Raw genomic sequence first — 27,485 nt, 5'->3', positions numbered from 1 at the left:
CCTTACTTACCTTCGGAGTTTATTTTCGTACTTTCTTTCTGGCTTTTTTTTTTTTTTTTTTTTTTTCTTTCTTTTTCTTTTTTTCCCTTTTTTTAGAGTGGTTTTGATATCTTCTTTTTCCTCGCTTGTCCTTAGTCAGGTTTCGCTCACAGTTCCTTCTTCCCTGCCTAAGCGATCAACGGTCGTGGCAGTAAGAAAACAAATATATCCGATGTTCTTTAATCTGACATGCCAATCCACTCCTGCCTAGCGAACTGGACTGTTCAGCCACGAACCGGGAAGCGTTTTCCCTTGGTTTCACGTACAACATGGTACTTTTCTTTCTTTCCTCTTTTCTTTCCTTTTTTTTCTCCAACAACCGATTGACCAACGAGAGTCGCGGATAAATTGGTGCTTTTGACCCGGCCACTCCCCGGACAGTGCACAGTGCACACGCTGTCGAAACGTGGCATTACTTGTATCTGTCGGTGCAGGAGATTTTCTCAAGCTGCAGTCAGTCATGGTATCATCCGGAGACTTGCTGACAGGTCCTCGGGGAGGCGTCCATCGAGAGTGGAGGAAGGAGGCAGGCAAAGTAAAATATCCATTGCCCTTGAGGATGAAAATGTGTGTGAATCGGTGATCATCCCGCAATCTCCTGATTCAGATGATATCACTTAACTCCTAGTGTTGTGCGAAGGACTGGTGGGCGGCTAGATTCCATCATAAGCGGCAGCGGTAGGTTTGGGACTTTTTCTTCCTCTCTTCCTTTCCTTTCCTCTTCTTTCTTTCTTCTTTCTTCTTTCTTTTTCAGCGAACCTCTCCCCCCTCTCGTCTGCTATCTTCCCTACCCGTTCTGGAATATCTCCAAATAAGGTAATGAATATCGGCCGACGATGCAGGATTTATTTGATGATTGAATCCTCGCTCTTCCGGCATGAGCATCTGTCTCCCGTGTCTCTTACGAATCAGGATCTAATGCTCACCCTTGCATGAACATCGCCAACACCGTCGCTGCTTGCTGATCCCGGTTGACTCATCTTACCGGTGATGTTTCGTCAGAAGGGACCATGCAGGCCCCGAGAGGCCGTGTCCAGCTATACAGAACGACAGTCTTGCATGGCTGATTGTTCCCCCTCTTCCTCCCTAAATGTTTGCCCGACGATTGTGCAAAAAACGCTATTGTGGGGCCTCTGATGCCAGTAGCTTCGCAGCTGATGCGGCTAGATGCAGCTGCCACCTATTAAGTTCCAGGATCCGTATGCATCGGAGATGCAGCAAGCTGTATCTGGAGAGATGGTCAACAACGCTATTGAGAAGGAAGGGGGAGGAAAAGAAAAAGAAAAAAAAGGAAAAGAAAAAGAGAAAAAGAAACAAAGGGCAAAAAGACATAATCTTTCATCGCGTTTTTTTCTTTTTTTCTTGTCTGGTCTTTTCTTTTCTTTTCTTTTTCTTCTCTTTTCCTATTCCCACATCGATTTCCAGGCACCCTCAGATCATGCATGCGAGACAGCGTAGTCCAACAAGATGACCGACACCATTTCAAGTAAGGCTAGCTCGTCAGGACCATTCGTCAATGGCGATCGGTTTCCCTTAGAGACAGATCGTGTGGACTGGGTCATTGCCCCCCCTACGCCACTCCTGTCGATTGACTGATCCGATCTTTGGTTGGCCGCGCCTTATTGAGGTTGTTCCCAATTCCCATTCCTCAGATCCAATCATTCAAAGCAACCCCCAGCGCAACGGCCTGGACGACATCGGCGTGTGTGCGGGTGTGCGTATGTGGGGTGGAGGGAGCGCGGCATCTGCGACCTGCATGTCAAGACCCAGCTGATGTGATGCATCCAACAAGCTAGATCCTAGAACGCAGCGGCTAAAAAGGGCTGAAGTTCGAGCCTGATCTTCCTTTTTTTCTCTCTCGCTTTTCTTGTTTTCTCCACGACTGCACGTTGAAAAGGGGCCCACTCCCACATCATCTTGTCCTGGTTTTATTATCCTGTTTCTTCTTCTTGTTTGCGAGATGCAGTGTGTCCTCCGACTCTTCGCCGAGTAACGTGGTCTCTCCACCGCCAACGATTCTCTCGAGGCTTATTCGCGCGCACCGAAGGTTTCTGAACTTCCGAGAGTTTCCTCTTGCGACGCTCGCCGAATTCGCAGGAAAATCGCGTTCTTTGCATAGGTCCGGCGTGAAGACGTGGACGAGTCTGAGAGGGAAGGGCGACGAATCTTTACCGGGGATTGTACTCGGACCTCCTTTGCCGTCACCGACTAGAAGAACAAAGAAGAGGGAGAGAAAAGGAGAGGAAAGGAAAGGAGAAGCGAGTGGGCATCTCGTGACACGACTCACGTTATCCCATCACGTTCAAGGATTCCTGTTCGGCCATTTCGCCTCGTTGGCCTGTCTGCCCCTCCTCCGTTCTTGATTTTGATCTTCTTTTTACCCCCCCCCCAAAAGTCTCATCGGTAAGGACAATCATCAAGGTAAATGCCCTTTCGGCGTTAGAGGAAACCATCTTGCGATCCATCCGTTAATATTTATTTAGTCCTTAGGTGAACAAAAGGGAACGGTTCTCGAGTGGGCCTTCTGGTGCCCTGGATTCCTCCCTGCTGACCGTTCTTGCGCCCTTGGATCGCGTCGTTTTGGAACCCGGACCCAATCACTGCATGACGTTGAAAGAGTCAAGGTTCGTATTATCTGATATCGATTAACGTTTATTCGAGAAAGGGGGGGGGTTCTTTGAGGAATAGCTCGTCGTCGCTGGTGTGTCCCATGGCAAGTTGAACGCTGACTCTGTGGTCGGCCAGAAGAGTTGGGGGAAGAAAAACCAAGCAAAACGAAAAAAAGGGAAGGAAGAAAGAGAAGACTGGCCCAGGGAGAACCAACAAGAAGGGCCGGATTGACCAAGACTAATCGGAAACGAAACAAAAGGAGCCAGATCTACGCATGAGGGACCGATTCCCTCCCTTCCCCCTAATCAAAGTTTAAGAACACGGCCTTGGACCAAGTCGGTAACAGATGCAAATGACTGATGGGACTACGGGAATGAGTTTCTGACTGGAATGCTTAGGCGCGCGCACCGACCAGCCACGATTCTCGCTCTGGAGTCAAGAAAGAGAATCGGAGTCTTCGGAGACCCTGCGTGGCGCCTAGATACGGGTCTGATCACTTGCATAGCCGGCACCATCTCCGCGCGCACGAGGCTAAACCGTTGCGCCTGTGGGTTTTTTTGGGGGGAGTCTTCCTTTCGGGGAAGCGAGTGGTGATTTGCCGCACACGCGGTGGATTTCATGCCTCTTAGGTCGATCTCAATCGTCAATCGTCAATCAGTTCTCGGTCTAGATACGGCCACTAGACTCTGGAGCCTTGCGCGTGATCTCACCTCGAGGGAGAGAGCAGAAAGCAACGAGAGGAAGATAAGAGCAAGAAGCTCTCTGCTTGCACTTCGTCATTCTGGTCCTCAGGGAGCTGCCAATGTGCGCATCATCTCTCTATGTCGTTACGGTTCCTGTCGGATCGTCGAGACTGATACACCCTTTAGCCCGTCTACTCAACCGTGGTCGACCAGCGCCGGTAACGACACCATTTGACGGCCGAAAAGTGACCGGCGTTGCTCTCTTGCTTTGGTACAGCTCCACTAATCATCATTCTGTCTGGTTCAGCTGTGGTTGAATTGCCAGAGAATCCTCCCCCCCTCCAAACCAATTCTTTTTTTCTCCCGTTGGAGGCTTCTCATTTGTTGACCCTCATACAAATTTTATTTTCCAATCGATTTTCCCTTACTCTTTTTTTTTTCTCCTTCTATTTTTCTTTTGAACAATTTATTTGATAATATTTTCTCCCTCCCACCCTCTGGTCAAAAATTTCTCGCACTGTGCGTCAGTGGCCTGTCAAGAGGCGACTTCTTGACCCATCGTTCAGCTCTCGTCTTATCGGCCCTCACCTCCCGCCACTTTGCTGCGGGTTTTGCCTTACAGTTTGACTTTCACAGTTATTATTTTTTTTCTAAAAAGATTATTGATTAATTCTGGATTCTCTGCTGTGATTTGATTATTCGTCAGATATTATTGGCCTCTTTTCTTCTCTTCCGACCTAGATCCAGACCTATTGGAAAACCCCGTATACACACGGTCGGCAAGTTTCATTGGGGGGTTCCTGCAGCACCTCCGATTTTTTTTTTTTTTCTTTTTTTCTTTTTTTTTTCTTCTTTTCTTTTTTCTTCTTCTTTTTTTTTCTCTCTCTTTTCTTTTTTTGTACTTTTTTCTATTCCAGGAATTCCTCAACGGTGACGTTTCATTGCAGACTTGACTTGTCCCCGAGGAAATAACAAGAAAAGGGAAAAAGGAAAAACAAGAAAAAAAAAAGCGAGAAAAAGAAGTCGCAAAGGCACTTCTTCCGGGTTAAGGTTTGTCTGGAACCGTGCTCGGTTGACTCTTGCCGCTTGCATTCTGACGACACCATCATTCATTCACGGAACTCATTCTCGCCTGGACTGACTCTTGCTACCACCTTTTTCGTTCCTCACTGCCCGTTTTCAGTAACCTCCCGCTTTCGCTCCCCTGCAACTTTACCCTACCTGCTCCCCTGCTACTCTGCTACCCTGCATCCTGCAGCTCAGGCTGTCTTCTTGGCTTGTCTCCACTCCCGGATAACTTGGGGCCCTGGGCGAGCTCTCCGAAACTAAGACTTACCTACCTATCTACCTAACCTACCCTACCTAACTAATAATCAAATCATACCGTCGCGTCTGTCCTTAACACCACCACCACCCCCCATTCTCCCCTCTTTCCTTCTTCCTTATCCCCCCCACCTGTGTATCATTCCTTTCTTCTAGTGCTTCTTTGAACCACAAAGTCATCCTTGCAAGGTCCCGGCCTCTTCTTTCTCTTAATATTTTTTCTTGTTCGTTCGTCGGACCCTTGACCTTGCTGCAACTCCCGTCGGCACTACCCCGTCCTTTGTTCTTTTTAAATAAGCACAACCCCCCTGGTTTATCCTGATTTGATCTATTCGTGGTACGCTGCGGTCTGTTCTCACGGATCTCCCGACTTGGTTCTTTGGTTCCTTCCATCTTCTGGTTCTTAGTCCGCCGATCTCGCCTTGATGAGTGCGTCGTCGTTTGCGGACGCCTCTCTTGCTCGCGATCCCCCAGGGTGTGTATACTATCTTTTTCTCTTTCGCTTCTTCGCTGGATTCTCTTGTTTCCTTTTCCTCGTGCCGCTGCTCAGAGCTTCCCGCTGACTATGCTGTCCCCCAGTTCTGAATTTGACTTGAACATTCGCCAGCAGCCCACTCGGGCGCGCGTGGCTGGTGGGAAAGAGAAAGGTGTGTGAACCCATCGCTTCTTCATGATTGATCCTCGAAATGTGCCTGGCGCGCATCCTCTTGTTTTTGGCGAGTTGTGACTGACTCGTATGATCGGCGATTGCTACAGAGCGCAAGCCAGTGGATCCCCCACCGATTGTGCAAATCCGGGTAAGAGAGGAGGGGACTTATCTCTCGCAGTAGGTTGACACCAGCGTTGAACGAGCGAAGTCGACCCGTGCTCTGCTAACCAAGGTTGCTTACTAGGCACTATCTGCAAAGTCCCTACTATTTTATGTGCTGCAGCTTGTACGATGGCTCGGAAGACAGCCCAGTTCCCGTGTCCCCGTCCACAGCTTTGACGGGCACCCTGGTTTCCTCTCTTCATCGGTTGAAGGATGTGGACAATACCGGTAAGTCAAAAGTCCGAACTCTCCGGTCAAAAGAAGAAGGCGGAAACATTGGAGACTGACCGCGATAAACCTCAGACGGGGGATTTTTCGTATTCGGAGATTTGTCTGTGAAGGTGGAGGGCGATTTTCGGTTGAAATTCACACTCTTCGAGATGCGGCGGTAAGGACTTCAAATGCGCGCGCGCAAGCAAATTGCACAACAAGACTGGTTGGTACTGACTGCCACGTGTAGGGACACAGTGCATTATTTGAAGTCGATAATTTCCGAGCGTTTTACTGGTGAGATCTTGCCTTTCTTCTTTTTCTTCCGGCGCATGCTGACCCTCTTCGTAGTATCGCCGCCGAAGAGCTTCCCGGGAATGGCGGAGTCAACATTCTTGTCTAGATCTTTTGCAGATCAAGGGGTGAAATTGAGGATTCGAAAGGAACCCCGCACATTAATGTGAGTTAGCAAGCAGGCGCAACGAGGGAAATTCTGCTCCACTCGCCTCTTTTACCAGAGAACTCAGAAGTACTGACCTAATCTCTTGCTAGAAAACGGCCGATCCCTCGTGCCGAGGATTTCCCACAGCCACTTCCTCCTCGCTCCCCAGATCGGACTGCAATTCAAATGTCAGGGAATGCGTTTGGTGGTTATCCAACAGCGGGACGAGATTATGGTTACTACGGGGGACCTGTCAAACGGCAGCGCACGTCGATCGACTACGGCAATCGAGCAATGTACGATGCCGATTCACGAATGCGTCAAATGGAAGCGTACCCGCAGGCTGCGACCATGTACTCGAACCAACCCGGACCTTATGGAACGCCTATGATGCAGTATCCCACAGGCCACACCGGAGTTCCTGAATACGCGGTTCGTCAGCCTCAGCCCGTACCAACTCCCACGTCATTTGACAGTCCATCCACGGGTACAGTGACGTCTTCGGAGCTCGGGCTTCCTGGCTATGCACCTGGCTTACACGGAGCGCAGATTTCATACGGTATCCCCTCGGCCCAAGTTTCCCCAATGCAAGACCCGGCGGGCCATAGCCGGGCCAGTCAACAGGCCACCATGCAGTCTCTGGGAATGGTGAATCCGACAGGTACTCCCGTACGGACGACGTCGACCCCCAACTCTCAAGGACACATAGCTGACGACCGTTGAATTTGGATTTTCCTTTGGAACAGACAGCGGATACCATGATGCCTCAAGGTTATCCGCGCGCGCAATACCCAAGCAGCTCTACGATTCTCCCTCCTTTGCAGCGGAGAGGCAACTACCCACAAGGGACTAATGGTGCTGCTACGGCTCGGGGCTACTTTGAGCAGCCGTCGCAAGCGGCTACTCCGATCTTGCCCTCTCAACCCATTGGCACAAACGAAGCAGATCGTTATGGTTCAGCACCCGGTCAGACAGCTTTCGAACATCCAGGCTCATCCAATGGAACCCCTCGATAAATATTCATTACCTGGAGACTCTTTCACCCCGAGGAACAATAGGGTGCGTTGGATGCTGTCTCAGTCATGATCATGCTCTTTTCCCTTTTATTGTTCTTTGTGCTTTTTGCCTGCACTAATGCTCCGATATGTTGCTCTCTCTTTCTTCTGATCTTATGTTTTGGAAACCGCGGTGTGCCGCGTGGGATGTTCTGGATTCAACAACCTTTTTTTTTTTTTGTGTGTGATTTTCAAAAATTCTGGATAGACTGTGGAACGGGTGTTTGATCTTGTTTTATGGAAACAGAATGGTTGGTTTTGGGGGATACATGGCGCCTGGGGGGCATAAAAAGGATTACCTTAGCGAGGTGTTTCTTCTCTCCTTTTCTTTCATTCTCACTCGGTGCGGTCTTTTGCTTGACTCAGGTGATGTTTGCTTCTTTTTCTTTTTTTTACCCCTGTACATATTACTAGTTTTTTACTTCCTCGCAAAATCAGCAGATTAAGCTGTCTGACGTGCTGGGTAGGATTCTGGAATCCATCATCAACTACATGAATGTTTGTCTAGTCCCAGTAAGTCTAGTCCAAGTAAGTGAGTGATACGGAAAGTGCCCTTAAACTGCCCACGCTGCCTGGGGCATCTACTCACTTCCTTCCTATTTCTTCTCACTTGACTTCCTCCTTTGCCCCTCTTTTCCTTCTCTTCTCATTTTCTACTCTTCGCTCTTGTCTTTCTCTTCCTGGACTTTTCCCTCTACGGACCTGTGCATCTATCCAAGACAAGATGGACTCCAAATCGATGCAGCCAAAGTTCCACAATCTTGAAATTTCCGGGTCGTGGGATGGCGAGTTTGAGGGACCAGTAAGACTTAGGATCTCTCTGGAAGTATGTATGGCCTTTTTGCATAGGATGTTCTCGTTCTGATCAGAAATTACAGATTCAGTCTGCACCCGACACGGAGCTGCGGCTTCTGGACACCAAATCTTCAGCCATCTTCCTCAAAACTGCATCAGCGCGTCTTCTATCTGATGAATCGAACGACAGCAGCTCTTTATTCGCCTTTTCTACCCCGGATTCTGATAAACTGAAAGGGGCCCGCCGAGTTTCTGCAGAGAGACCTCCCAACAGTGAAGAAGCCTTCTCAGTGTCGCAAGATGGCCCTCCCCTTCCAAGCCTTTCCGTCATGAAATATATTACGAATTGTCGAGACACGAATGCTGCGGACATCCCTCGTGCAGAAAAGTTCTCCGATCTGTGTGTCAACGTCGCGGAGTACGATGACCTGACCAAGTCGCCACAACTGGTGAAAAGAAGTGCTGCAGATGCATGCTTAACGGATTCCGAATCGGACGACGCACCAACGCACAAAAGGCATGACTCCAGTGATGACACGCAGAAAACTATGACTCTCGCCTCTTTTTCGGCAACCGGTGGAGAGAATATCAGGTCTGAGAAACTTATCGGTCTTGAGGCCTGGTTGGAGACAGCAGGACAACAGCATGGAGGTGAGCCCTTGGATGAGGGAGTCATTGGTACAGGGGATAGCGAGTCATATCTGGAGGAAAGAAATCCGGATGATAGCAGGACTGAGGCAGATGGTGTGACTAGCATTGAGGATGTCGATGGTCAATCTACCTGCGTGGCTGAGTCGTCGAATATACCCCCGAGAGAAGAATCCCCAACAATGGAAAGGTTCTACAACAGTAGTCCAGAACCCCGAGCCCACACTCCTTGCGACCAAGAAAGCAGCATTACTGGAGTGTCAGCATCGCCTGGTAATGATTTTGGAATACCAGAGGGTCTGAGCGGCGATGCGAACACGCGTCCGCCGAGTCCCTATCCCCTCCTATCCAGTTCGCCGGAGCCCCCTAACTCCAAACCCGAGGCCTGGGGAAATCATTATCTAATAGAGGAGACAGACGGAGACGATGAAGTTGAAACTCAACCGCTCATAGAGTTCTCTTGGAGTGATCCCAAATTGGTCCTCTCCAATGGGGATCTCATCATGAAGTTTTCTAGCAAAACCCAGCAGGCCACATACAAGATAGAGGTCAGCTTGACCGTTTATGTGGACGATGACTATGCCAAAGGATGGAGCACAATATTGCTACCGGGACTTCCTTCTCTGCAGACCAAAGAGACTGGGTCTTTTTTCTTTCGTCTTCCGGAAGATCGTGGCCTCGAATTCCGTACTACAGACAAGCAACGATGTATGGTGGTGGAGAACTGCTTTTTTGCTGAATTCATCAACTCCGGGTACCTGGCCGTTTCCATGCGCATATGTGGTCGCAAGTTCTACGGTTTTCTCAAGCACATTGTCTTAGACCAAGAGATCATCGCCCGTCATGCGGTAGCTAAATCAGGGGCAGAAAATGATGGATCGATCAACTACTATGCCATGTGCTCGCTGAGATTCAACCGACGCTATATCTGCTCTGAGAGATGCGGCTTTTCTTTCTATGTGGACGGAGGCCCAGATGGATTCTTTGTTTGTAAGCTCGAACAAAAGGCAGGGCTGCAGATGATTCAAATTCCCCATGGCGACTATACCTCCGTTGGGATTTCTCGTGTTCAAGTCATCTGCTCTCCGAAGGATCTGGGAATGTTCTGTTTGGCATGGTCCATTCCCTCAACTGATCGACACGCCGATCACTGGCTTCCTCGCATTTATCCAAAATCTCCCAGCCGCCTCGAAGAGAATCGAGACGGTCTACGCGACACATTTACCGAATTGAGCAGCAGGGATTTCTTTCGAATTGCCAAAGAAGATGACAAGCAGTCACCAGACGAAGACACGGGTCCTGATAAAGAAGGCCACATATCGGATGATAAAGCAAGTATCGATCCAGATCCCTCCAATCCTGATCTTCCCGAGGCCCCTGGGGTGCGTCTTTTGTTCCGCTTATTGGTTTCGACTCTCGTGGCCAATGCCTCACAGTTTACCAAAAGCCGCGTCAAGACTGCCCGACTATTTCTGTCTAGTTTGTACGACTGGACTTGCTCGAGCATGGCACGGCTCATTCTGGTTTTTGGTGCTATATATGGTCTGCTGGGCTTGTTGGTATGGTTCTTCGTCAAAGACGCGGGTCTCGACGTTTTAAACACAGTTCAAAACAAATCGTTTTCTCTGAATCCGAGCGAAATTGGTACCGCGAACCTCACGATGGCGAACCAAGACGGGGGACTACCTGCCTTGATTGACGACAGTGTCTTCAAGCCAGACTACCTTAGCATTAGGGTATCCGAGGCTATTGTTGTTGACACAGAGAAAGGCACTGACAGCGAAAGACAAGCGCTAGTTGAGAGCGCAGACGACACCGATAGGGGAGAGGAGGCGGACTCCGACGAGACCACATCCACCTCCTTCAGAGACACGATCGACTACTGGCTTGGATGGAGAGGACCTGTTAATCACGGGGCGTGAAGCTGACGGTGACATGCTTCATTTGCTTGGATGAGAGCAAGCCCAGAGCACCCGGGATGGATAGGATTGTGGAGCATAGCGAGATGATACCAAATCTGCATATTCGATAAGCGTGTATTTAATATCTACAAAAGTATTTTGATTGGTCTATTGATTCATTGGGTCCCTTCTAAGTATTTCATCACCTCCTCTACCGCCCACTGCAGGATATCCACCATCGGCAACTCTCCCTGACCCGGAGCCACCGTAACTCCAGCATCAGTCCTCACATTAACACCTTGTCCCACCAGCTTCACCGCCTCCTGGGGATCAACCCCACGACAACTCGTCCCTTCCTGTCCGGATGTCTTCTCTGGTAACAACAACCACGCATGATCCTGCACATACCGCGGCCATACAATATCATCCACATAACCGGGCGGATCGGTCCAGAAGTTCTGCGGTGGCCGATCATCTTCTGCGTGTATATCCACTTCTTCTTCTTCGGAGTTTCCCTCCGTGGTTGAACCTGTGGTGGTGGAAGATGTGGGGGTCGGCGTCGGCGCCGGTCCAATCGTCACATATCCACTGCGACTCTCCCGTCTCTTTTTGACCTTGTCGTAGGGCGCGGGGAGGAATAATCGGACGGATAGTAATTCGTGCACGGATCGTAGGGGATGGCGGTGACCCTCGTCGTCCTCCTTTCTCGACGGTGACAACGATGGTGACGAAGACACCGACGGCGTGGGGGCAAATAACAAAAACCCCTCCAGGAACGCCACCACGCGAGTCCTTGCTGCCCCCTCATCATCATCCTTCCCCTTCCCCTTCATCTGCTTCTGTAATCTCCTCTGCACATCCCCTCGCAATCGAAGTACCACCTCCTCGGGGACCCCCGAATCCGTAACTTCATTCAAATCCTCCTTGCTGAGTAGTCTCGGTGGCAGGGACCCCGTCGCGCGGACGTGGGCTAGCGATGCCCGGAGAAACGGGATGTCGATTGCACCGGCGCAGTCCCAGTCTTGGATTGTTTGGCCCGAGGGGAGGGTTGTTATTGGGATTCTAGGGTTTTGGATTTTTGAGTCTGAGTCAATTGAGGGTAGGGTAGGAGGGGGGTGGTTTGTTTGGTTTGGTTTGGGATTGGATAGTGTAGTTATTGAGTTGGATCGGGTTTAGGCTTGGGTTAGGATTGGGTTTGGGTTAGGATGGGGAGTAGTGGTGGGGAAGGGAATGGAATGGGTTTAGTTGAGTTAAAAACGAAGGGAAAGAAAGGAGAGACTAAATACCGATCATCAGAATGATAGAAATCATCTTCATGAATAATGAAAGTCCGAAGGGGAGAACGTTCGTGATCAGAATCGGAAGTAGAATTAGAACCAGGTACGTCCGACGAGGAAGAAGACGAGGAGGAGTTAAAGATGCGTTGTAAAAGTCTCGTGAGAGTAGTTTTGCCGGATGACGACGGGCCAGAGAGTCCGATTATACTGGCCATTCTCTCTCTTCCATAGATACCCTGAGGGATTGGTTCGAGGGAATTGAATGGGATTGGAAATGCGAAGGTTGACCGTCGGCGGGGAGGAGCGGAGGAGGGAGCGGAGTGGGACGAGAAGAGAGGGGTGGTTGTCACGTGGTGATTAGATAGTGTTCTTATCTTATCGATACTGTTAGTCATCGGGTCTTGGGTTTCGGTATGTCATCATCGATCATCACTGACTACTATCCATTGTCGAGGACGTTAAGACGATTATTTTTGAATGCGGTCTATGGCCAGTTTTTAAGACAGTTTAGTTCTTCTGACTTACTTATACGATTCTAATAGTACTGCTCATTGCCTGGATTACACAAACCATGCGCAGTACATCTCATAATAGGGCGTCATATTAAGATAGATGATCTTTCGTAGCTTAATACTTCATGAAGCTGTTGACCCACTCTTGGATCCACTTGGTTCTAACGGTGTAGTTAGAGTTACACTGTGCTACTTATTATAAGACAATAGTATAGTTACTTCTAGTATTGAATGTCTATAGTTCTAATCAGGTCGTTGAGAGTGATGATCAAGAGGGGGTTGGACTACTCATTACTATGCGGTATTAGAGATACTTCTACGTACATTTTCGTATACATAAATAATCCCTAAATTTAAATCGTCAGCTTCCCTAATCCTAATACTCATAATTCTCCTCCATCATAACATGTCCGTTAATTACTATCCCACAAATCATATCCCTCACCAATAAATTTATAGTACACCGAAAGTAACAAAATTATTATCCGAAAATAGACACCGTCTTCTTCTTTTTCTTCGGCCCTTCGCTCGATTCACCCCTCCCCATCCCCTCGGTGCTCCCGCCATGGTCTTCGGTCGAGCTGATCACCGACGGTGACGACCAGGGCGATTTAGAGCGCACTCGTCCCGGAGTCATCAGGATCCCATTCGGTGAGAGGACCGGCTGCACGGTGGTCCTGCGTCGCTGAGGAGTCAGGAGATCCGGCCCGGAAGAGCTTTCGGCGTCCATGTCAAGAGCGACAGGAGAAGGCCGTTTCCGCTTCAACGAGAATTTGCGAACCGGGGTTTGGGGCTCACTGCCGTCTTCGTCATCCGGGATGGACAGTTTGTGACGATCAAAGAAGCCGGACGGAGTCTTGAAAAATGCCAGGTGCGCCGACGCAGGGTCTTCGTCTTCGGACATGGGAATGAAATGCTCGTTTTGGATAATATTGCTCATGATATTATCGTCAAGTAGGTCGCGCTCGGCGTGCTGGATCTCAGTGTCCGACATAGCTTTTCGTCGCTGCAGGATCTTGTCCTCTAGGGTGTCCTTGAGTACGAGAGTCTCGACGAATACCGGGCGCGTTTGTCCAATACGATGGGCTCGCTTGATGGCTTGGCTTTCCACGTTGGGCTGCCAGATGGGGTTTATGATGAACACGCGCGACGCGCTGGCAATGTGTAGCCCGTGAGACGCTTGGCCCAGATCCATTAAAAGGACTCGGATGTCCTCAGTCCCCTCGAACATGGCGAGGTATTCGGCCCGCTGGGCGGGTTTCAGAGTGCTAGCGTAGATACGGAACTCGACCCCGAGAAGCTCCAGTCCTTCGGCGATCCAGAATGCCGAGTTGTTGTTGTCATAAAAGATAATGATCTTCTCTTCCTTGTGGAGATGAAGGACCTGTTCAAGCAGGTATGTCAGTTTGGCCGACGCAGTTGCGACGAGCTTGGTCTTCTTAAGCGGAGACTCCGTCGGTAGGCTCTTGGAGAGTCCTTTGGAAAAAGATTTCTTGGGCGACCGCGTGGTGATGGGCTTATCGGGGATAGTCTTGTGGGTGCTAGAAGAGTCTGGGCCCTGTTGCTTTCGCTTTTGGAGTTGATGACGAATTTTGATCCCGGCGCCAGCGAGGCCCTCGGCGGGGTCGAACGAATTCAGATGTGCCGTGATAAATCTCTGGGCATGGTGAGCCTGAGTGATGCCGATGAGAAGCGGCTCCAGGAGAGATCGGGATCCGGTTAGCGCCCACATGTTGCGAGCGTGGGAAGGGAAATCCTGGATAAAAACCCCTAGCTCATGAAATTCCTTGAACGCGTTCCAACTCTCGCAAGAAAGTGCTTTCTGGGCAATGCGAATTCCTTCTGTCAGCAAAGCTATGTCGTCCTCCGTCATCTGCGCCCGATTCTTCTCCATGTACTTCTGAGCGGTGTCGATAGTCCCGGAGAGATCTCCGTCAGATCCTGCCCACCAGAAGCCGGCCTGTCGGAGATTGCCGATCAACGTGGTCAAATGCTTTCTATTGCGGGGATGGAACATGTAGTCCTGGTCCTTGCGCTCCGAAGTGATCGCGTTGACCGCCAGTATGAAAATGAACAGGTTCAGATTCAGCTTGTCGTAGAAGGTTGGTTCGAGGTGTACAACCTTGTTGTGCAACCGCGGCAAAGTGATTTGGGTATGGATAGTCTCCATTCGATGCCGTACGACCAGTCCCTGCAGTGTGGCACGGAGCGAGGGTGCCTTCCGGCGTCTCCCATCCTCGCCAACAGGCTTGATGTATTTGGTCCAGTTAGCCGGATCGTTGGCACGAGAATTCGACCACGGCTTCACATCAAGAAACTGCGTGACGATGAGTTTGAGCTTGTCAAGGTCTTTGAGCTCGTTATCAATGAGGTTTCCCGTTCTTCTCCTCCCGTGAAGCACAGCCGTGGTGGCCTCGGTTAAATCTGTGTCACTGGTGTTCGTTTCCTGCGAAGCCAGGCTAACCTCTACCCCGTACAATCCACTGGACGGCGTTCCCGACACAATCCACCTGCGCTCGACATGAAGTTTATCGATCATATGCACCATGTTGGTGCGGTGTCCGTGGCCAGCCACGTTGTGACCTTCGTCAACAATGATCCGAAACCAGTGGACTTGGGTCAGGGGAGACTCCGCGAGGTTTCCTGATTGACGTCTAATATGCAACGCGTCGCCCGCTTCTCTTTCAAAGCGAATTCGCGAGAACAGAATGATGTCCTGCTGCAGGATCACCTCAGGGGAGGGGGTTGCATCGGAGCTGTCGCGTAAAACGTACACTTTAAGCCCTTCGGTGTGACGTTGAATCTCATGCAACCAATGATTCACAAGGTTAGGGGGTACAATGATCAAGGTTGCCGAACATAAACGAAGGCGTAACGGGGGCGGTCTGGGATAGGGGACGCCATTTCTGCTGTTGTGTCGTGCCGGTGGTGGTGGCATGGTGTATTCGCCGCAATTCTCTTCGCATGCTTGAACGCATCTAGCGTAAACAGAACCTAACTGTCCCAACGATCCGAAGTGACTTTTCCACGGTAGTGAGAACCGACCTGCGGCCGCAGCTGCCATTTGGACCAGACTTGCTGTTTTCTCACGGACAGGATTCGTCATCTCCTGGTACTCCAAGGGGATCTGAGGGAAATGTCCACGTGTCGCCAGGATAACAGCCAAACAAATCAAAGTTTTTCCGCAGCCCATAGTTTCTGCAAGAATGCCTGGAGGGAGAAAACAAAGTCAGAAGTTGCCAAAAGGCAATTGGCAGATATTGGATTACCATACCTCCACAAGCCTCTGAGTACATCCTTTTCTCGTGAACAATACTGCCTTCCTCCTTGTCGTAATAGTACTCGCGCCCTGTTGGAGTGGTGAACTTCTGCAGTCGTGGATCTAGCATCTGTGCCGGTTCCGCCTCTCGCTGAACCATCGTAGCAGCTGAACGGCACTGGTATGGATACAGGGGCGTTTTGAGACCCATCACAGCGGGGGTGGCTTGTGATATTACCTCTTTGCCATCACCATTGTCAGGAATCGCAGCAGACAATAAGGCCTGCATGGCGCTCTTTGCGTACGGGTCTTTCATCGTCTCGACTTGGGGCGCCGGGTTCTCGAGTGTGTTGAAAATATACCATAATGACTCGTCTTGCGAGTTGTCGTTGACGCGCTGGTTCTGATTCCAATCCGCAGGGAGGTACCCGGACCATGCGTGAGGCGACTGGTCGATTCGGGACATGACAGCCTTAAGCGCGCGCCTTAAAGCCGTGCTCGAACGTGGAATCTCCCCACGACCTCGGTCATCGGGTAGAACATATACACGAACAAAGCTCCAGTCGGGAAATCGGTGGTAGGCAAAGATGCTGGTCCAGATCCATTGATTCTCCTCTAATAAAGCGACCTCGGCCTCGGGGTAGTTGTCCGTTGAGTCCTCTGTTGCCCAAGCCGCGGTGATTGGGCCAGTGCGCTTTCTCAGAACACCCACTGGGATATATGCTTCCCGATCATACATCAGGGGCTGCGGTTCTGGGCTGGCTTGCGGGAAGACTAGGGGCTGAACTTCCAGAACTGGAGATCTCACGGAAGGCGCAGACACCGAAGTCGCGGGAGTAGAGACGTTAGACACCGAGTCTGTTGAAGACTCTTGGGCGGAAGGAGACCGATGTCTAGAAGACATGATGTCGAAAGTGCTTCTATTTGCACAGAATTGTTGAAACAGGGTACCTCAGAGATGGAATCGGACAACCCCCAGGGAAACAAACGTCTTTTGGCAGACAGGGGAAACAGGAACGGCCGGGGACGGAAGCGACACTTGACGATGAGCCAGAACAGCAGCAATGATACTTAACAAGAGGACGAATGGGGCGGATTGCAAGGGGTCATCATGCTGGATCAGCTTTACACTGCTGCGGCATCTCCCCAGGGCACTGCTTCACTCCCCTCAACGTGATCGCATCCATTGAGAGAAGAAAAGAAGAATCAAAGAGCCAACGAACCTCGATCGCCCTCCGGTCTTATGTAAGCCCCGATAAGAGTCAGCCGGTCCGTATCAAAAGCGGGTCATTGGCTGGGGAAGCTGACCGCCTTCGGCTCGCCCGTTTGGGAAGTGTCAGTGAATGCTCAGCCTCGGAGTTGCCGTAAGGAGGTATCTCCAACTGAATGTGAGTTAGACGTCCATTTCAGTTTAATCTGAGATACCTTGCTAGTAACAAATAGGTGGGTTTGACTCATCAACAAGTGTCATTATTACAAAGTCCTAAAGAACCAAAACAGGGATCCACAACTCCAAGACACAATAAATATATGTATGCCATGTACTGATCCTGTGCATTGTCACATCAACAATCTCGAGTATCGAAACAAAAGTGACCTCCGGTCGAAATCAGAGCTATGTGGGTAATCTGTAATTCAAAAAGCCAATCCCACATTTAGCCAGCCTCACCGCAAATGCTAACCAACCACGAGAACACAAACAGCCGACCCTAGAGAAGATAAACACCCGAAAAGAGAATAGAAGAGAATAAAGGAGAGAAATAGAAGAAGAAAAGAAGGAAGATAGAAAAAAAGAAAGAAAAAAGAATTTTAGGAAAAAGGAGTATGAAGAGAGAAAGAAGAAATACCCCAAGAAATTCCCCAACGAATGCATACTAAACTTATTGAGTGAGATAGTCTTCAATTTCGAATCCCACACGTTTCAGAGACTTTTCTTCGAGTTCTTTCGGAGAACCCGCACCCCTCCGCACAACAACCGTGCGCGCATCCTGTAGGCGTACCTCGACCGGGTTCCCTGCAAAGCGCTCCATTTCGTCTTTCTCACATTCCCGGATGTAGACGGTAATGTCGGGCCCGACGCAGGCACGCCAGAGTGATGCCATCCACTGCCAGTGGTCCAGTGGTGCGTAGGAGTCATTGATAGGCACCGAGCAGGCAAATGAATCGGCCGTGGTAAGCTGATATCGAGGAACAATTGCTACCGGGACCGAACAAGACGCCGTTCCCGTCGATGAAGAAACGGATACCGATCCGCTCTCGCTGGGCGGCGCCGGCGAGCTGATTTGCATGTCGGCTGTCTTGGGAATGATACCCTTGGGTGACACCCCGGAGTGGCTCTCGCCATCGTCCGCCTGCTTCATTTCCGGGGACTCGGGCGAGGATTTGATAAAGCTGACGATCTCATCGGAGATGCGGTGCCATACGGAGATCGTGTTCAGGTAATCGACCGTGGCGTCTCCCATCTGCCCCGACTCGGAGCAACTCTCTCTCTGCCGGATTTCGGGCCCTCCGAAGATCCGCGTTTGATACTTTCCCTCCTTCTGCAGCACATGGTTGAGATAGTCGACCATGGTCCGGACCGCAGCAGGATCCTGTCCATCCACGGCGATAACGGGTCCTCGCCGTTGCAAGGCACCGTCACGTAATGAAGGCACCAGAGGAGGCGAGATCTTGGCGAGGACTTTGATCTTGTTCAGAAAAGGTATGGTCATCACCGTGGCCTCCAAGCTGGCCGAGTTCTCCTGGGGAAAGGGGGTCATTGGCAGCACACCCCCGGCCGATGGCCCATTTGTTTGCAACGGTGGGAGCTTCAGGCTGGGGTCCGGCGTAGGATACTCCTTCGCTTGTCTGTACGGCCGGGGTGGCTGGAGCATCTGAAAAGCCCGGGGGGTGGATGGATCCGGACGAGGCGTATACGGCGACAACGGATATGAAGTCTCGGGGCTCTTTTCACGGTGGATGTTGGGCTTGAACATCCCTTGGGGGTTGAAACGGCGACGCTTCGAGTCTGGAGACCGACTCCCATTCTCTTCCCAATGGCGCTGACGAGGTGGAAGCGACTCCAGGCTGTTAGTCCCTATCTTGATGGGGTTTGGCGCACGATCGGGGTCTTTTGTCCGACACTGGTAGCTTCGAATGGTGATTGAATCCGGCTGCGATGTGGGCCCATTCACATTCGGGGCTCCATTGGGGGTAAAAGGCGCCTCCGGGGACACTGGTGGATTCATGACCCGGCCGCCGCAACGATTGCAGACAGTAGAGCCGGGAGGGTTATGACTGATGCCGGAGCTCGCATTCCGAATGCTACCGTCCCGACCATAGCGACGAGGCTGATATCGGTATTCGGGATACTGTTGTTGATGACGAGCTTTCTCCTCCTGCCGCACGTATTAGCATGACCAAACCAAAGGAGCGGGATCCTCAGCCACCATTCAATCCTCTTACCTCCGCTAGAGCCTTCCATTCATCCTTCGTCTCCTGAGGAAGCTTTCGCCACTGCTCCCCAATGATCTTGGAAATATCAGGATTTGCAAGACCGGGGTTTTGTGCCACCACCGCTGCTTGATAGTGCTGACGGTACAAGATAAAAGCTGAAAGGAAGAATTAGCTTTCTGCAGCGAACACATACACAGCAAGCTCATATGACATCATTCGACGGTAAGAAGCTTGTCAAGCTTACCATTGCGAGGCCTAGGGATCTTAGGATCTGGCTGGCAGAGACAGAATTGCGTGACAGGCTCCCGGGACGTGGTGGATTTTCCGGGACTAGATGAAGAAGAGCGCTCCGATGCCGAAGTGCGTTCACGAAAGGGAATGGGCTTGGGCTTTAGAGGCTCGAGAGGCGCACTGGAGGCGATTTTATTCAAGGCGATTTTGGCTCGGTTGATGGAGGACAGGTGAACCTGCGGTAACCCATCGGTAGGATAGCGACAGGAAGCCCCGACAGGAATGTTCTCGACGTGATGATCCATCATAGATACTGGAGAGGTCTCGTCGTTCATGATCTTGTGCTCGAGAAGGTTACTGGTTGGTCTTGAAAGAGTAGCCTGTGGAGAATCATAATGTAAAGCAGCCGGCTTGGGGAGAACTCGGTCGTAAGACATTTAAGAATGGAAGAAAGAACCAGACCCCTCTTCTGTTGGCAAAAGTATCGTATTGACGGGGTGAAAGAAGGGGGTCACCAGATGAAAGCGGCTGATTATAGAAGAAGACGACCAGGACAAGGGAGAATAATAGAAAAGAAAAAAAAAAAAAAAGGAATGAAGCGAAAGAAAGAAACAAGATATAAAGTTATAGAGAGCGAATCCTGGTGCAAGAACGAAGCCCTTTTTTTCTTTTCTTTGCTCCAGAGGATCAGGTTAGGCTTCTTTTTTCTCTTTTCTTTTCCCTTTCTTTATTATCTTTTCTTTTTTTTTTTTGTCTTTCAATGATAATAAATTCTTCTCTGGCTTTTATTCTTTTTTTTTTTTTTTAATTTAAATTTTAATATGGCTTGTTATTATTATTTTTTCTTCTTTGACAATGTTTCTATTCAGACCGAACCAACCAGGTGGGAGAGAGCCCGATGATAAAGCCAGGATTTGGCTTTTTCAAGTGCTTTGTTACAAATCTATGTTTGGTGCCATTTTCCTGACTTTGCCAGGCCTTGCCCCCCTCCCCTCCTCCTGAACCAGCCTAAGGAACCGGGTTTTCTTTGTCTGGATGCTACTACCAACACAACTGATCACATCCCCCTCGGAACCCTTTCCTTTAGCGCCCCCCACCACCATTTTCCCAATCGTGACACGCAGTTGGACGAGAGGCCGCAGAGACAGCGAAAAAGTTCGGTTTCCAGGATCATCGAATGCTGAATCTGGAACAATGGAACATCACCTGGAACCAATACGGCGGAGAATAGGGACTAAGGAGGGACCGGGAGGTAGCAATTTCACCAAGATCCCGATGACTGGGGAACTATTGGAGCAGTCTCCGAGACCGGGTGCATGCAAGACAGCCAAATGGAAGAGATGAACCAAAGGTACCGCAGCTGGGGACAGGTACAAGTGCAATGGTGTAATGATACATACAACCTTAGGTACCTAGGAACCCTCCCGGGGACCAGGCAGGGGAAAGGGAGGGAGGGAGGCAGTGAAAAAAAAAAAAAAAAAAAAAAAGAAAAAGAAAAAGACAAGGCCGAATGGTATGCCAACTCCGACTAGCGAGTGGCACCAGCGCAGTTCAGTTAACTGGCAACAAGTAAAAAGTGAAGGTGAAGTCAGCCACAATTGGACCAGTCCAGAGCAATCGATCCATCAATTCCCCCTCTTTCAACCTCATGTCCACGAAACGGGATAGCGTTGGTTTTTTTTTTTTTTTTTTTTCTTTTCCCGGACCAAGAGGGGGGGAAGGGCAGGGAAGAAAGAAGGTAAGGTATTGTTTTCGATGTTTGGGTTTAGCCTTCCCTTTGTCTGCCCGGCACCCGCATGCGGTGTGCTGCAGGGGTCCCGGGCCAATCAGGGCCCACGCAGGGCATCGTCCCCGATGATTGTCGCCCCGCCCCGGCCAGTGACACTTGCCTGTTCGGGTCAGGTGAGCTTCGACCCGAAAGCTCCCTGGTTGGTTGAGGAAGTACGAAATTTGGAAATTGGTTTGCACTTTTTCATGGATTTTCGGCTTTTTCTTTTCTGTTCTATTCATTCTCTCAAAGCAGGGACAAGCCTAGCACCGGTCGGGACAAGTGCCGCATGTCTAACGCCGACTATCTCCCAGCGAGGAGGTACCGGTGACCTCGTTCCTACGCCATTCATCGCATGTTCATCCTAGCAATTAATTGAAACAAAGAAGACAACCGAGATATTTGAAATCAATTAATTCACCCCCCCGAAATTAACTACCAGGGCACAAATAAATAATAATAATAATAACAGTACTTAATTAAATAAAATAGATGAATCCAAACCAAGCTAAAACCAAACCAAATCAGAATGAGCATGCTCCGGGCATGCCTAGTTACATGTACATACGGAGTAGACCGTAGGGCAGGCAGGCTGGCCCAGGAGAACTGCGCCGCAATCCCTCGGTCGTCCCTCAAACAAAGAAAAAGAACTTTTCCCTTCTCCTTCTTTTTCTTCTTCTTCTTCATTCTTCCTCCTTCTCTCGCCAGATTAGTTAGACCCTTCGAATCGGAACCTGAGGGTCCAGGAAAGGACGAGGCAGGAAAAACCTGAAAATGAGATAAAATAAAATAAGATTCAAAAAAGAGGACCCTTTGACAGTGACACGTTGATGTTGCAGCCCCTGTCATCTTGGGTCGATCCCTTTTCGGCGATCGCATTCCGATCCGCTCCACAGTCACGTTGCAATCGACGCGGGTGCAGATGTCACTTCCTCTTTCCCTCTTCCTCTTCCTCTTCCTTTTGAGACTTCAGACCCTTGGGTCCGAAGATGAGACATACCACCTTGACAATTCCTCGGTCTGAGAACCTTTTGCCTTTTTCCTTGTCTACCTTCGGGTTTGATGTCTTGCTCCCCTGATTGGGAGATTAAATGCTATTGGTATGCAAAATGGGTGCTTTGTCTTTGATGATCCTTCATTAAATTCGGAAGACTACTTTGTCTCTCGCGAAAGCCACAAATGACACAACGCCCTCCAAGGTCCCGGATTGGCTTCCCAAAAGCCAAGTCTTAGACACCTTCGGTCTTGATCGGGTGTCCTCCGTACAAAGGACTGCCTTGCGGGTTCACCGGTCATGGACTGCGCGTGTTCCTGGTTCGTCCGCTCGCTCTTGCCCTGTCTCTCTCTCTGACACACATCTCCGCGCATTTGATCGGTCAGGAATTCGGGAACCAGCCGTTGTCCTAGTCTTGTTTTCTGTATGTACAATAACGCGCACGCCGTGATCGGACGGCAACATTTACATCTTGATTCGGAAATCTCCCATCCTTTGTGGGTGGAGAACAGTTGTGACGGTCTTGCTTTTTATTATCTTCGATGAGGTTTTCATTCCCCCCTTACTTGATCCACATCTTCTCGATTCCTTGGTACACTTCGGTGCCCATGAGTCGGTGGGCCGATGGGCCCAAATGCATATCGTTCCTGAAGAAATCCGCATTAGTCTAGATCGAGTCAATGGGTGGGGAAAAGACCGCCGGCCTTGTTCTTACCAGAAAAGATACTTCTCCGGAGTGTCACATTGCTTGACCTCTGATGTCATCGCTGCCTGCCTGACGCAGGAGTCGTCAACGTTTTCCCATCCGGGGTCAACGTTCTTTCCCAGTCCATTGGGCTCCTCAATGCCGGCGTCATAAAGCTGCCGATCCCGGATCAAATCCACCAAGAATGCATTGGTGTCGAAGAGGTAGATCAAGCCGTGGTCCCATTTTTCGGCCGATTCCCGGAGCTTCTTGTTCCAGTATTCGGTGATCAAGACGGTATCCTTGTGGCGAGTGACACGCTGCTCCGCCGCATCCCTGAATGCGGGAAGGAAGGTCACATCTGGCGCCAGCGTCAGAATGACCTTCAGATCGTCCGTGCCCAAAGCCCGAGACAACGAGTCCAGCTGGTCCATAATCGTCTCCACGCAGTGATCGACCGATTTGACGGCGGTGTCGTGGTCCTTCCCGATCATGTTCCAGATGTCCCACACACCGAAGGAAACGGTCACTATGGTATGATTCATGCGGCTGCTGATTGCGTCCTCGTCGCCGGCCAATTCCTCCAATACCTGAGACTCCGCAGCCGTCCATCGGTTCACCTGAGTTTTGAAATCCGCCACCGGCGACTTGGACAAGCTGAGCAAAATGCCTGATAGCTCGGCGTTGTCTACGACCGAGCCAATCTGCGTGCCGCGGAGCGACTGGGCCGTCTTTGCCAGATTTTCATGGTGACACGAAAACTAAAAAATTGGGTATTAGCGCATACAATTCACTTGGTTGTTGTGTTTGACCTTGAGTCGTTTTGTCTCTCCTCTGGTCTCTCTTTCTCTCCAGCCAGGTGGGGTTCCATACCATCGAGCAAAGCCATACCGTCCACACGGACCCTTGAACGTCGACGCCTCCATTTTCATCGTCACTCCACGAATCGCCAAAGACCACCAACCTCCGGTCGAACGTCTTCACGGTACGGAAGCCATATTCAGCATCGGTCGAGATCGCTCGGCGGTAGTAATGTTGCGAGGCGAGAAGCCATGCCGAGAGAAGAATACTGCACACAGCCAAGGCGCATACGGCGTGGAATTTGTTGAACAGTCGCATCGAAGAGAGAATCATGGTTCCGACACAAAAGGAATGAAAGTGCGACACGGGCAAATCGGAAGGCGGGAAGAGAAAGTTGTGATGGAGGGGTCAACTGATCGATCGTCTGGATCGCTAGGCCCCCTATACTTCTTGGATCTTAATCTTCAGCTTCTTTACCTGCTGCTTGCATCCGTCGGTTTGGTGAACGTTAGGCCCGACCCGCTGTGGTGTGTCGTTTCACAGGCTAGAAGGCAACCGAAAAGTAGGTTGAATTAAATAAAAAGAAAAGTCGTAGAGCGATGAACGAAAGGCGCTGGATCAAATCAAACGGAGCGATCTCGTGAATCCAAGGAAGATGAGGATACGCGCGTATCTCCGACGGCAAGATGCAGAGTCAGGAGAGAAACTAGCGTGCCCGAATGGGTGGGTGGGGAGAAGGCAACGAAAGATTTCTCCTCCCTAATGGCGCGTGGTGGAAATGAATTCCTGAAAGGGTGGAAGAAAGAAAAGAAAACCGAAATAAGGAGAAGGAGGGAGAGGGGAAGGAAGAAAAGGAAAGAGAGAAACGAGAAGGGGAGAAAAAAAAAATTAAGTAAAAGGAGAGTACGAGTACAGTAAGATGATAACTGGAGGGACGGGCAGTGTTCGATCAAGACTTGTCCGGAAATGGGGGCGAGAAAGCGAACGGCCAACCAGTCAGTCGACTTGCGATCTGTCTTCAGACGGGAACGATAAATATTAATTATTTTACAGAGTATGCACTTTCTTTCTATCTCCTTATCCCCCCAACTCTTCTGATTTTCATTTCCTTTTTTAATTCCCACACGGCATGAAATTCTCCATAAGGCTGCGGCAAATCCCCAATCCAATTCCGGATTGGTTAACCAGTCGCGTGCTCTCTTGCGTCAGCCTCCATCAATTCTACCCCGATGATCTTTTGCACCGTTGGAACAATCTATATCATAAAATGCATGATATGAAGCTGATCCCCCCATGATATCCAACTTCATCCATCGACACCCCGTAAAATCTAAAAAAAGCATGCCCTGCTTCCAGCAAAATTCCAGCAAGAGAACCGACCGATCCGAGGCCCCCCCATGGCGTTTGTCTTGGCCCCGACAAAGAGACACTAACCCAGTAAAGCATAAGCAGGACCCATCCACTGATGACGCTATTCTGTCATCTACGAGTCCTTGTCACCGTTACCTCCGGACGGTGTACAGTACATCTATCTCTCTTACATTTCCCAATGCGGCATGTGGTGCAGATTGTATAGAGAAAGACGAGCACGTTCCTCGGGCCTCTTCTTCATTCAGTTTTATCCGCGGCGGTGTGACAGTCTCGAGTATATATTACTATTTATTAACGTAGAGAGGAGAAGTCAGAGAGGGAAGTAAGGCGTTGATGTGTTCAATCCAGCACAGCCATCTAGTACGCACGGGTGCGGCTTGACGGGGGGCCCAAGCTGAACCCCGGCGCCGATAAGGAACCGCCGTGGGTGATAACTTTCATAATTCGTGTTTCTGGCTCTGGAAGCCACCACGTATTCATGGTGACTGATGTATAATTTCCTAGTTATGTCACATCTAGAATTCACGAATCGGTTGATTGGAAGACATCACAGGCTAACTAGTACTGTAAGGGAGGAGGGGAATATACAGGACAGGTGAATCTCAGGTGAGCTTCTAGATCCTACAGGTGCTGTAGTCTGCATGGTGAGTGTTGAGTGAATTATGAACAGTCAGATGGATGAATAAAAAAAGACATCGAGTGTGCCTGGAAGCCTATTTTATCAGGCATCCGCAGCGTGGAAACCGCAAAAAGACGCTAGTCCACAACAGGCCCAAGTAGCTGACATAAGAAGCCCTACCGAGCGCTAGTCCCAGCCAGGTTAGCGGGGTTAGTCAGCCGCCCACACAGGGAAATCTCGCTACACCACCAAAAATTCCACAAGACGAATCCCCGACGAGATCCTGAACACCTCGACCTGTCGACAAACCCGCGCCCTCCGTCTTGACCGCGCAGCTCCGTCAAGATGAAGCTCAACATCTCCTACCCGGCCAATGGGTCGCAGAAGATCATCGAGGTCGATGATGAGCGCAAGCTCCGTCCCTTCATGGAGAAGCGCATGGGAACTGAAGTTAGCAACCCCGTGTCCCTACACCCATCCAGACGCCTTTTGCGAAGAATCGAAGAAGAACGGAAAGATGCACACAGTTCAATTTCTGTTTTCTCTTTGGTTTTTCCACCACCCGCAACATCTACACACAACTCGATTTTGGATATTGCGGAAAACATGAGGCTGATTGCGGATATGAAATTAGATCCCCGGCGACTCCCTTGGTGACGAATTCAAGGGCTACCTCTTCAAGATCACCGGTGGTAACGATAAGCAAGGTACGACTCGACCTTTATCTCCGGATGTTAAGTTTTTGGAATTGAATGGAGTGGGAGAAGGACGATACGCTGGGCTGTTGGAGATCGGAAACCGGACAAAGATTCAAAAGGATATGAAATTTGCTAACATTGCACGTTTCCAGGTTTCCCCATGAAGCAGGGTGGTATGTACCGACCGACTCGACGAAACCCACAATCAGCAATCTTGAAACCAGAAACTCATCGATAATTCTTCCAGTTCTCCTTCCCACCCGTACCCGCCTTCTGCTTGCCGAAGGCCACAGCTGCTACCGCCCCCGCCGCACCGGAGAGCGCAAGCGCAAGAGTGTCCGTGGTGGTACGTTCCGCAACCCGATGGATTAAGAGTCCCCGTTTTGCGCATGGAAGAATATGGTTTTCGTTGACGCGAGTTTTTTCTTCTACAGCCATCACCGGTTTCGACCTTGCCGTTCTCGCCCTGAGCATCGTCAAGCAGGGTGAGGGTGAGATCCCCGGTATCACCGACACCGTTGTCCCCAAGAGACTCGGCCCCAAGCGTGCCACCAAGATCCGCAGCTTCTTCGGTCTCGACAAGAAGGATGATGTCCGCCAGTTCGTCATCCGCCGTACCGTCACCCGCGAGGGCAAGAAGGACTACACCAAGGCCCCCAAGATCCAGCGTCTGGTTACTCCCCAGCGTCTCCAGCGCAAGCGTCACCAGAGCGCCATCAAGCGCCGCCGCGCTGAGGCTTCCCGCGAGGCTGCGTAAGCGATCCCTTCCCCTTTTTATCAGTATCATCTTATGGTATGATTTCTAACCTCCAACCCAACAGTAACGACTACGCCAAGCTCCTGGCCGGTCGTGTCCACGAGGAGAAGGCCAAGCGTGACGAGCTCCGCAAGCGTCGGGCGTCTTCGATGAGAAAGTAAATGTTCTTTTCACCGGGGGTTTAATGGTCGGGTTACGTCTCTATTATGGCTAGGAAAAAAAAATCTCAGCGTCGGACCGGGAAAAGGGGTTTTTTTTTTCTTTCTTATTTGTTGAGTTCCAAGTGAATGGGCAAGGGTTGTTGTGTGACCCAGGATGACAAGAGACTTTGGCGTGCAGATTTTTTTTTTTATCTACAATGAAAAAAAGAAAAGCCATATTCCATCATACATAACGAAATATGTGGAAAACGGGAAAGGGGTCAAAATCTTTCATAGAAGGTGCCCTTTCAAGAGAGGGTCTCTTGGGGTCACTCTTCTCTTGTCTTATTCTCTCTTAGCGGAAAGGAAAGAAAAAAAGCAAGTTGACGATTCCATCGGGGCTCAGGGAAGCGTGTAACTG

At 50.2% G+C, this 27,485-nt stretch overlaps 10 protein-coding genes across 10 annotated transcripts; 5 read left to right on the top strand and 5 right to left on the bottom strand.

Moving 5' to 3' along the window:
* Positions 1-5,080: 5,080 nt before the first annotated feature.
* On the top strand, positions 5,081-5,753 carry LDX57_006010 (uncharacterized protein; the record flags this gene model as incomplete). The annotated part of the gene is made up of 4 exons (XM_046087699.1): positions 5,081-5,130; positions 5,235-5,302; positions 5,412-5,481; positions 5,549-5,753. The coding sequence occupies 4 exons, from the start codon at positions 5,081-5,083 to the stop codon at positions 5,751-5,753; spliced, it is 393 nt and encodes a 130-aa protein (XP_045943667.1).
* A 93-nt stretch (positions 5,754-5,846) lies between these two features.
* LDX57_006009 (uncharacterized protein) lies at positions 5,847-6,841 on the top strand (the record flags this gene model as incomplete). The annotated part of the gene is made up of 4 exons (XM_046087698.1): positions 5,847-5,854; positions 5,927-5,973; positions 6,028-6,136; positions 6,229-6,841. The coding sequence occupies 4 exons, from the start codon at positions 5,847-5,849 to the stop codon at positions 6,839-6,841; spliced, it is 777 nt and encodes a 258-aa protein (XP_045943666.1).
* A 35-nt stretch (positions 6,842-6,876) lies between these two features.
* Positions 6,877-7,134, top strand: LDX57_006008 (uncharacterized protein; the record flags this gene model as incomplete). The annotated part of the gene is made up of 1 exon (XM_046087697.1): positions 6,877-7,134. One exon carries the CDS (start codon positions 6,877-6,879, stop codon positions 7,132-7,134), a length of 258 nt encoding a protein of 85 aa, XP_045943665.1.
* A 763-nt stretch (positions 7,135-7,897) lies between these two features.
* On the top strand, positions 7,898-10,538 carry LDX57_006007 (uncharacterized protein; the record flags this gene model as incomplete). The annotated part of the gene is made up of 2 exons (XM_046087696.1): positions 7,898-7,999; positions 8,052-10,538. The coding sequence occupies 2 exons, from the start codon at positions 7,898-7,900 to the stop codon at positions 10,536-10,538; spliced, it is 2,589 nt and encodes an 862-aa protein (XP_045943664.1).
* Positions 10,539-10,693: 155 nt separating this feature from the next.
* On the bottom strand, positions 10,694-12,009 carry NRK1 (ribosylnicotinamide kinase; the record flags this gene model as incomplete). The annotated part of the gene is made up of 2 exons (XM_046087695.1): positions 10,694-11,579; positions 11,804-12,009. 2 exons carry the CDS (start codon positions 12,007-12,009, stop codon positions 10,694-10,696), a joined length of 1,092 nt encoding a protein of 363 aa, XP_045943663.1.
* Positions 12,010-12,787: 778 nt separating this feature from the next.
* On the bottom strand, positions 12,788-15,244 carry LDX57_006005 (DEAD/DEAH box helicase; the record flags this gene model as incomplete). The annotated part of the gene is made up of 1 exon (XM_046087694.1): positions 12,788-15,244. The coding sequence occupies one exon, from the start codon at positions 15,242-15,244 to the stop codon at positions 12,788-12,790; it is 2,457 nt and encodes an 818-aa protein (XP_045943662.1).
* Positions 15,245-15,392: 148 nt separating this feature from the next.
* Positions 15,393-16,469, bottom strand: LDX57_006004 (uncharacterized protein; the record flags this gene model as incomplete). The annotated part of the gene is made up of 1 exon (XM_046087693.1): positions 15,393-16,469. The coding sequence occupies one exon, from the start codon at positions 16,467-16,469 to the stop codon at positions 15,393-15,395; it is 1,077 nt and encodes a 358-aa protein (XP_045943661.1).
* A 976-nt stretch (positions 16,470-17,445) lies between these two features.
* On the bottom strand, positions 17,446-19,668 carry RFG1 (putative HMG box transcriptional regulator; the record flags this gene model as incomplete). Its single annotated transcript, XM_046087692.1, has 3 exons — positions 17,446-18,942; positions 19,010-19,155; positions 19,245-19,668. 3 exons carry the CDS (start codon positions 19,666-19,668, stop codon positions 17,446-17,448), a joined length of 2,067 nt encoding a protein of 688 aa, XP_045943660.1.
* Positions 19,669-22,555: 2,887 nt separating this feature from the next.
* Positions 22,556-23,812, bottom strand: LDX57_006002 (uncharacterized protein; the record flags this gene model as incomplete). Its single annotated transcript, XM_046087691.1, has 3 exons — positions 22,556-22,640; positions 22,709-23,439; positions 23,552-23,812. 3 exons carry the CDS (start codon positions 23,810-23,812, stop codon positions 22,556-22,558), a joined length of 1,077 nt encoding a protein of 358 aa, XP_045943659.1.
* A 2,002-nt stretch (positions 23,813-25,814) lies between these two features.
* Positions 25,815-27,085, top strand: RPS6 (40S ribosomal protein eS6; the record flags this gene model as incomplete). The annotated part of the gene is made up of 6 exons (XM_046087690.1): positions 25,815-25,919; positions 26,104-26,176; positions 26,320-26,340; positions 26,415-26,513; positions 26,602-26,920; positions 26,989-27,085. 6 exons carry the CDS (start codon positions 25,815-25,817, stop codon positions 27,083-27,085), a joined length of 714 nt encoding a protein of 237 aa, XP_045943658.1.
* Positions 27,086-27,485: the final 400 nt, after the last annotated feature.

Source organism: Aspergillus melleus (assembly GCF_016097325.1).
Source record: "Aspergillus melleus strain CBS 546.65 chromosome Unknown contig3, whole genome shotgun sequence".
Taxonomy (NCBI): domain Eukaryota; kingdom Fungi; phylum Ascomycota; class Eurotiomycetes; order Eurotiales; family Aspergillaceae; genus Aspergillus; species Aspergillus melleus.
The sequence above is the reverse complement of the archived record's forward strand: the minus strand, read 5'-3'. Positions and strand labels throughout refer to the sequence as shown.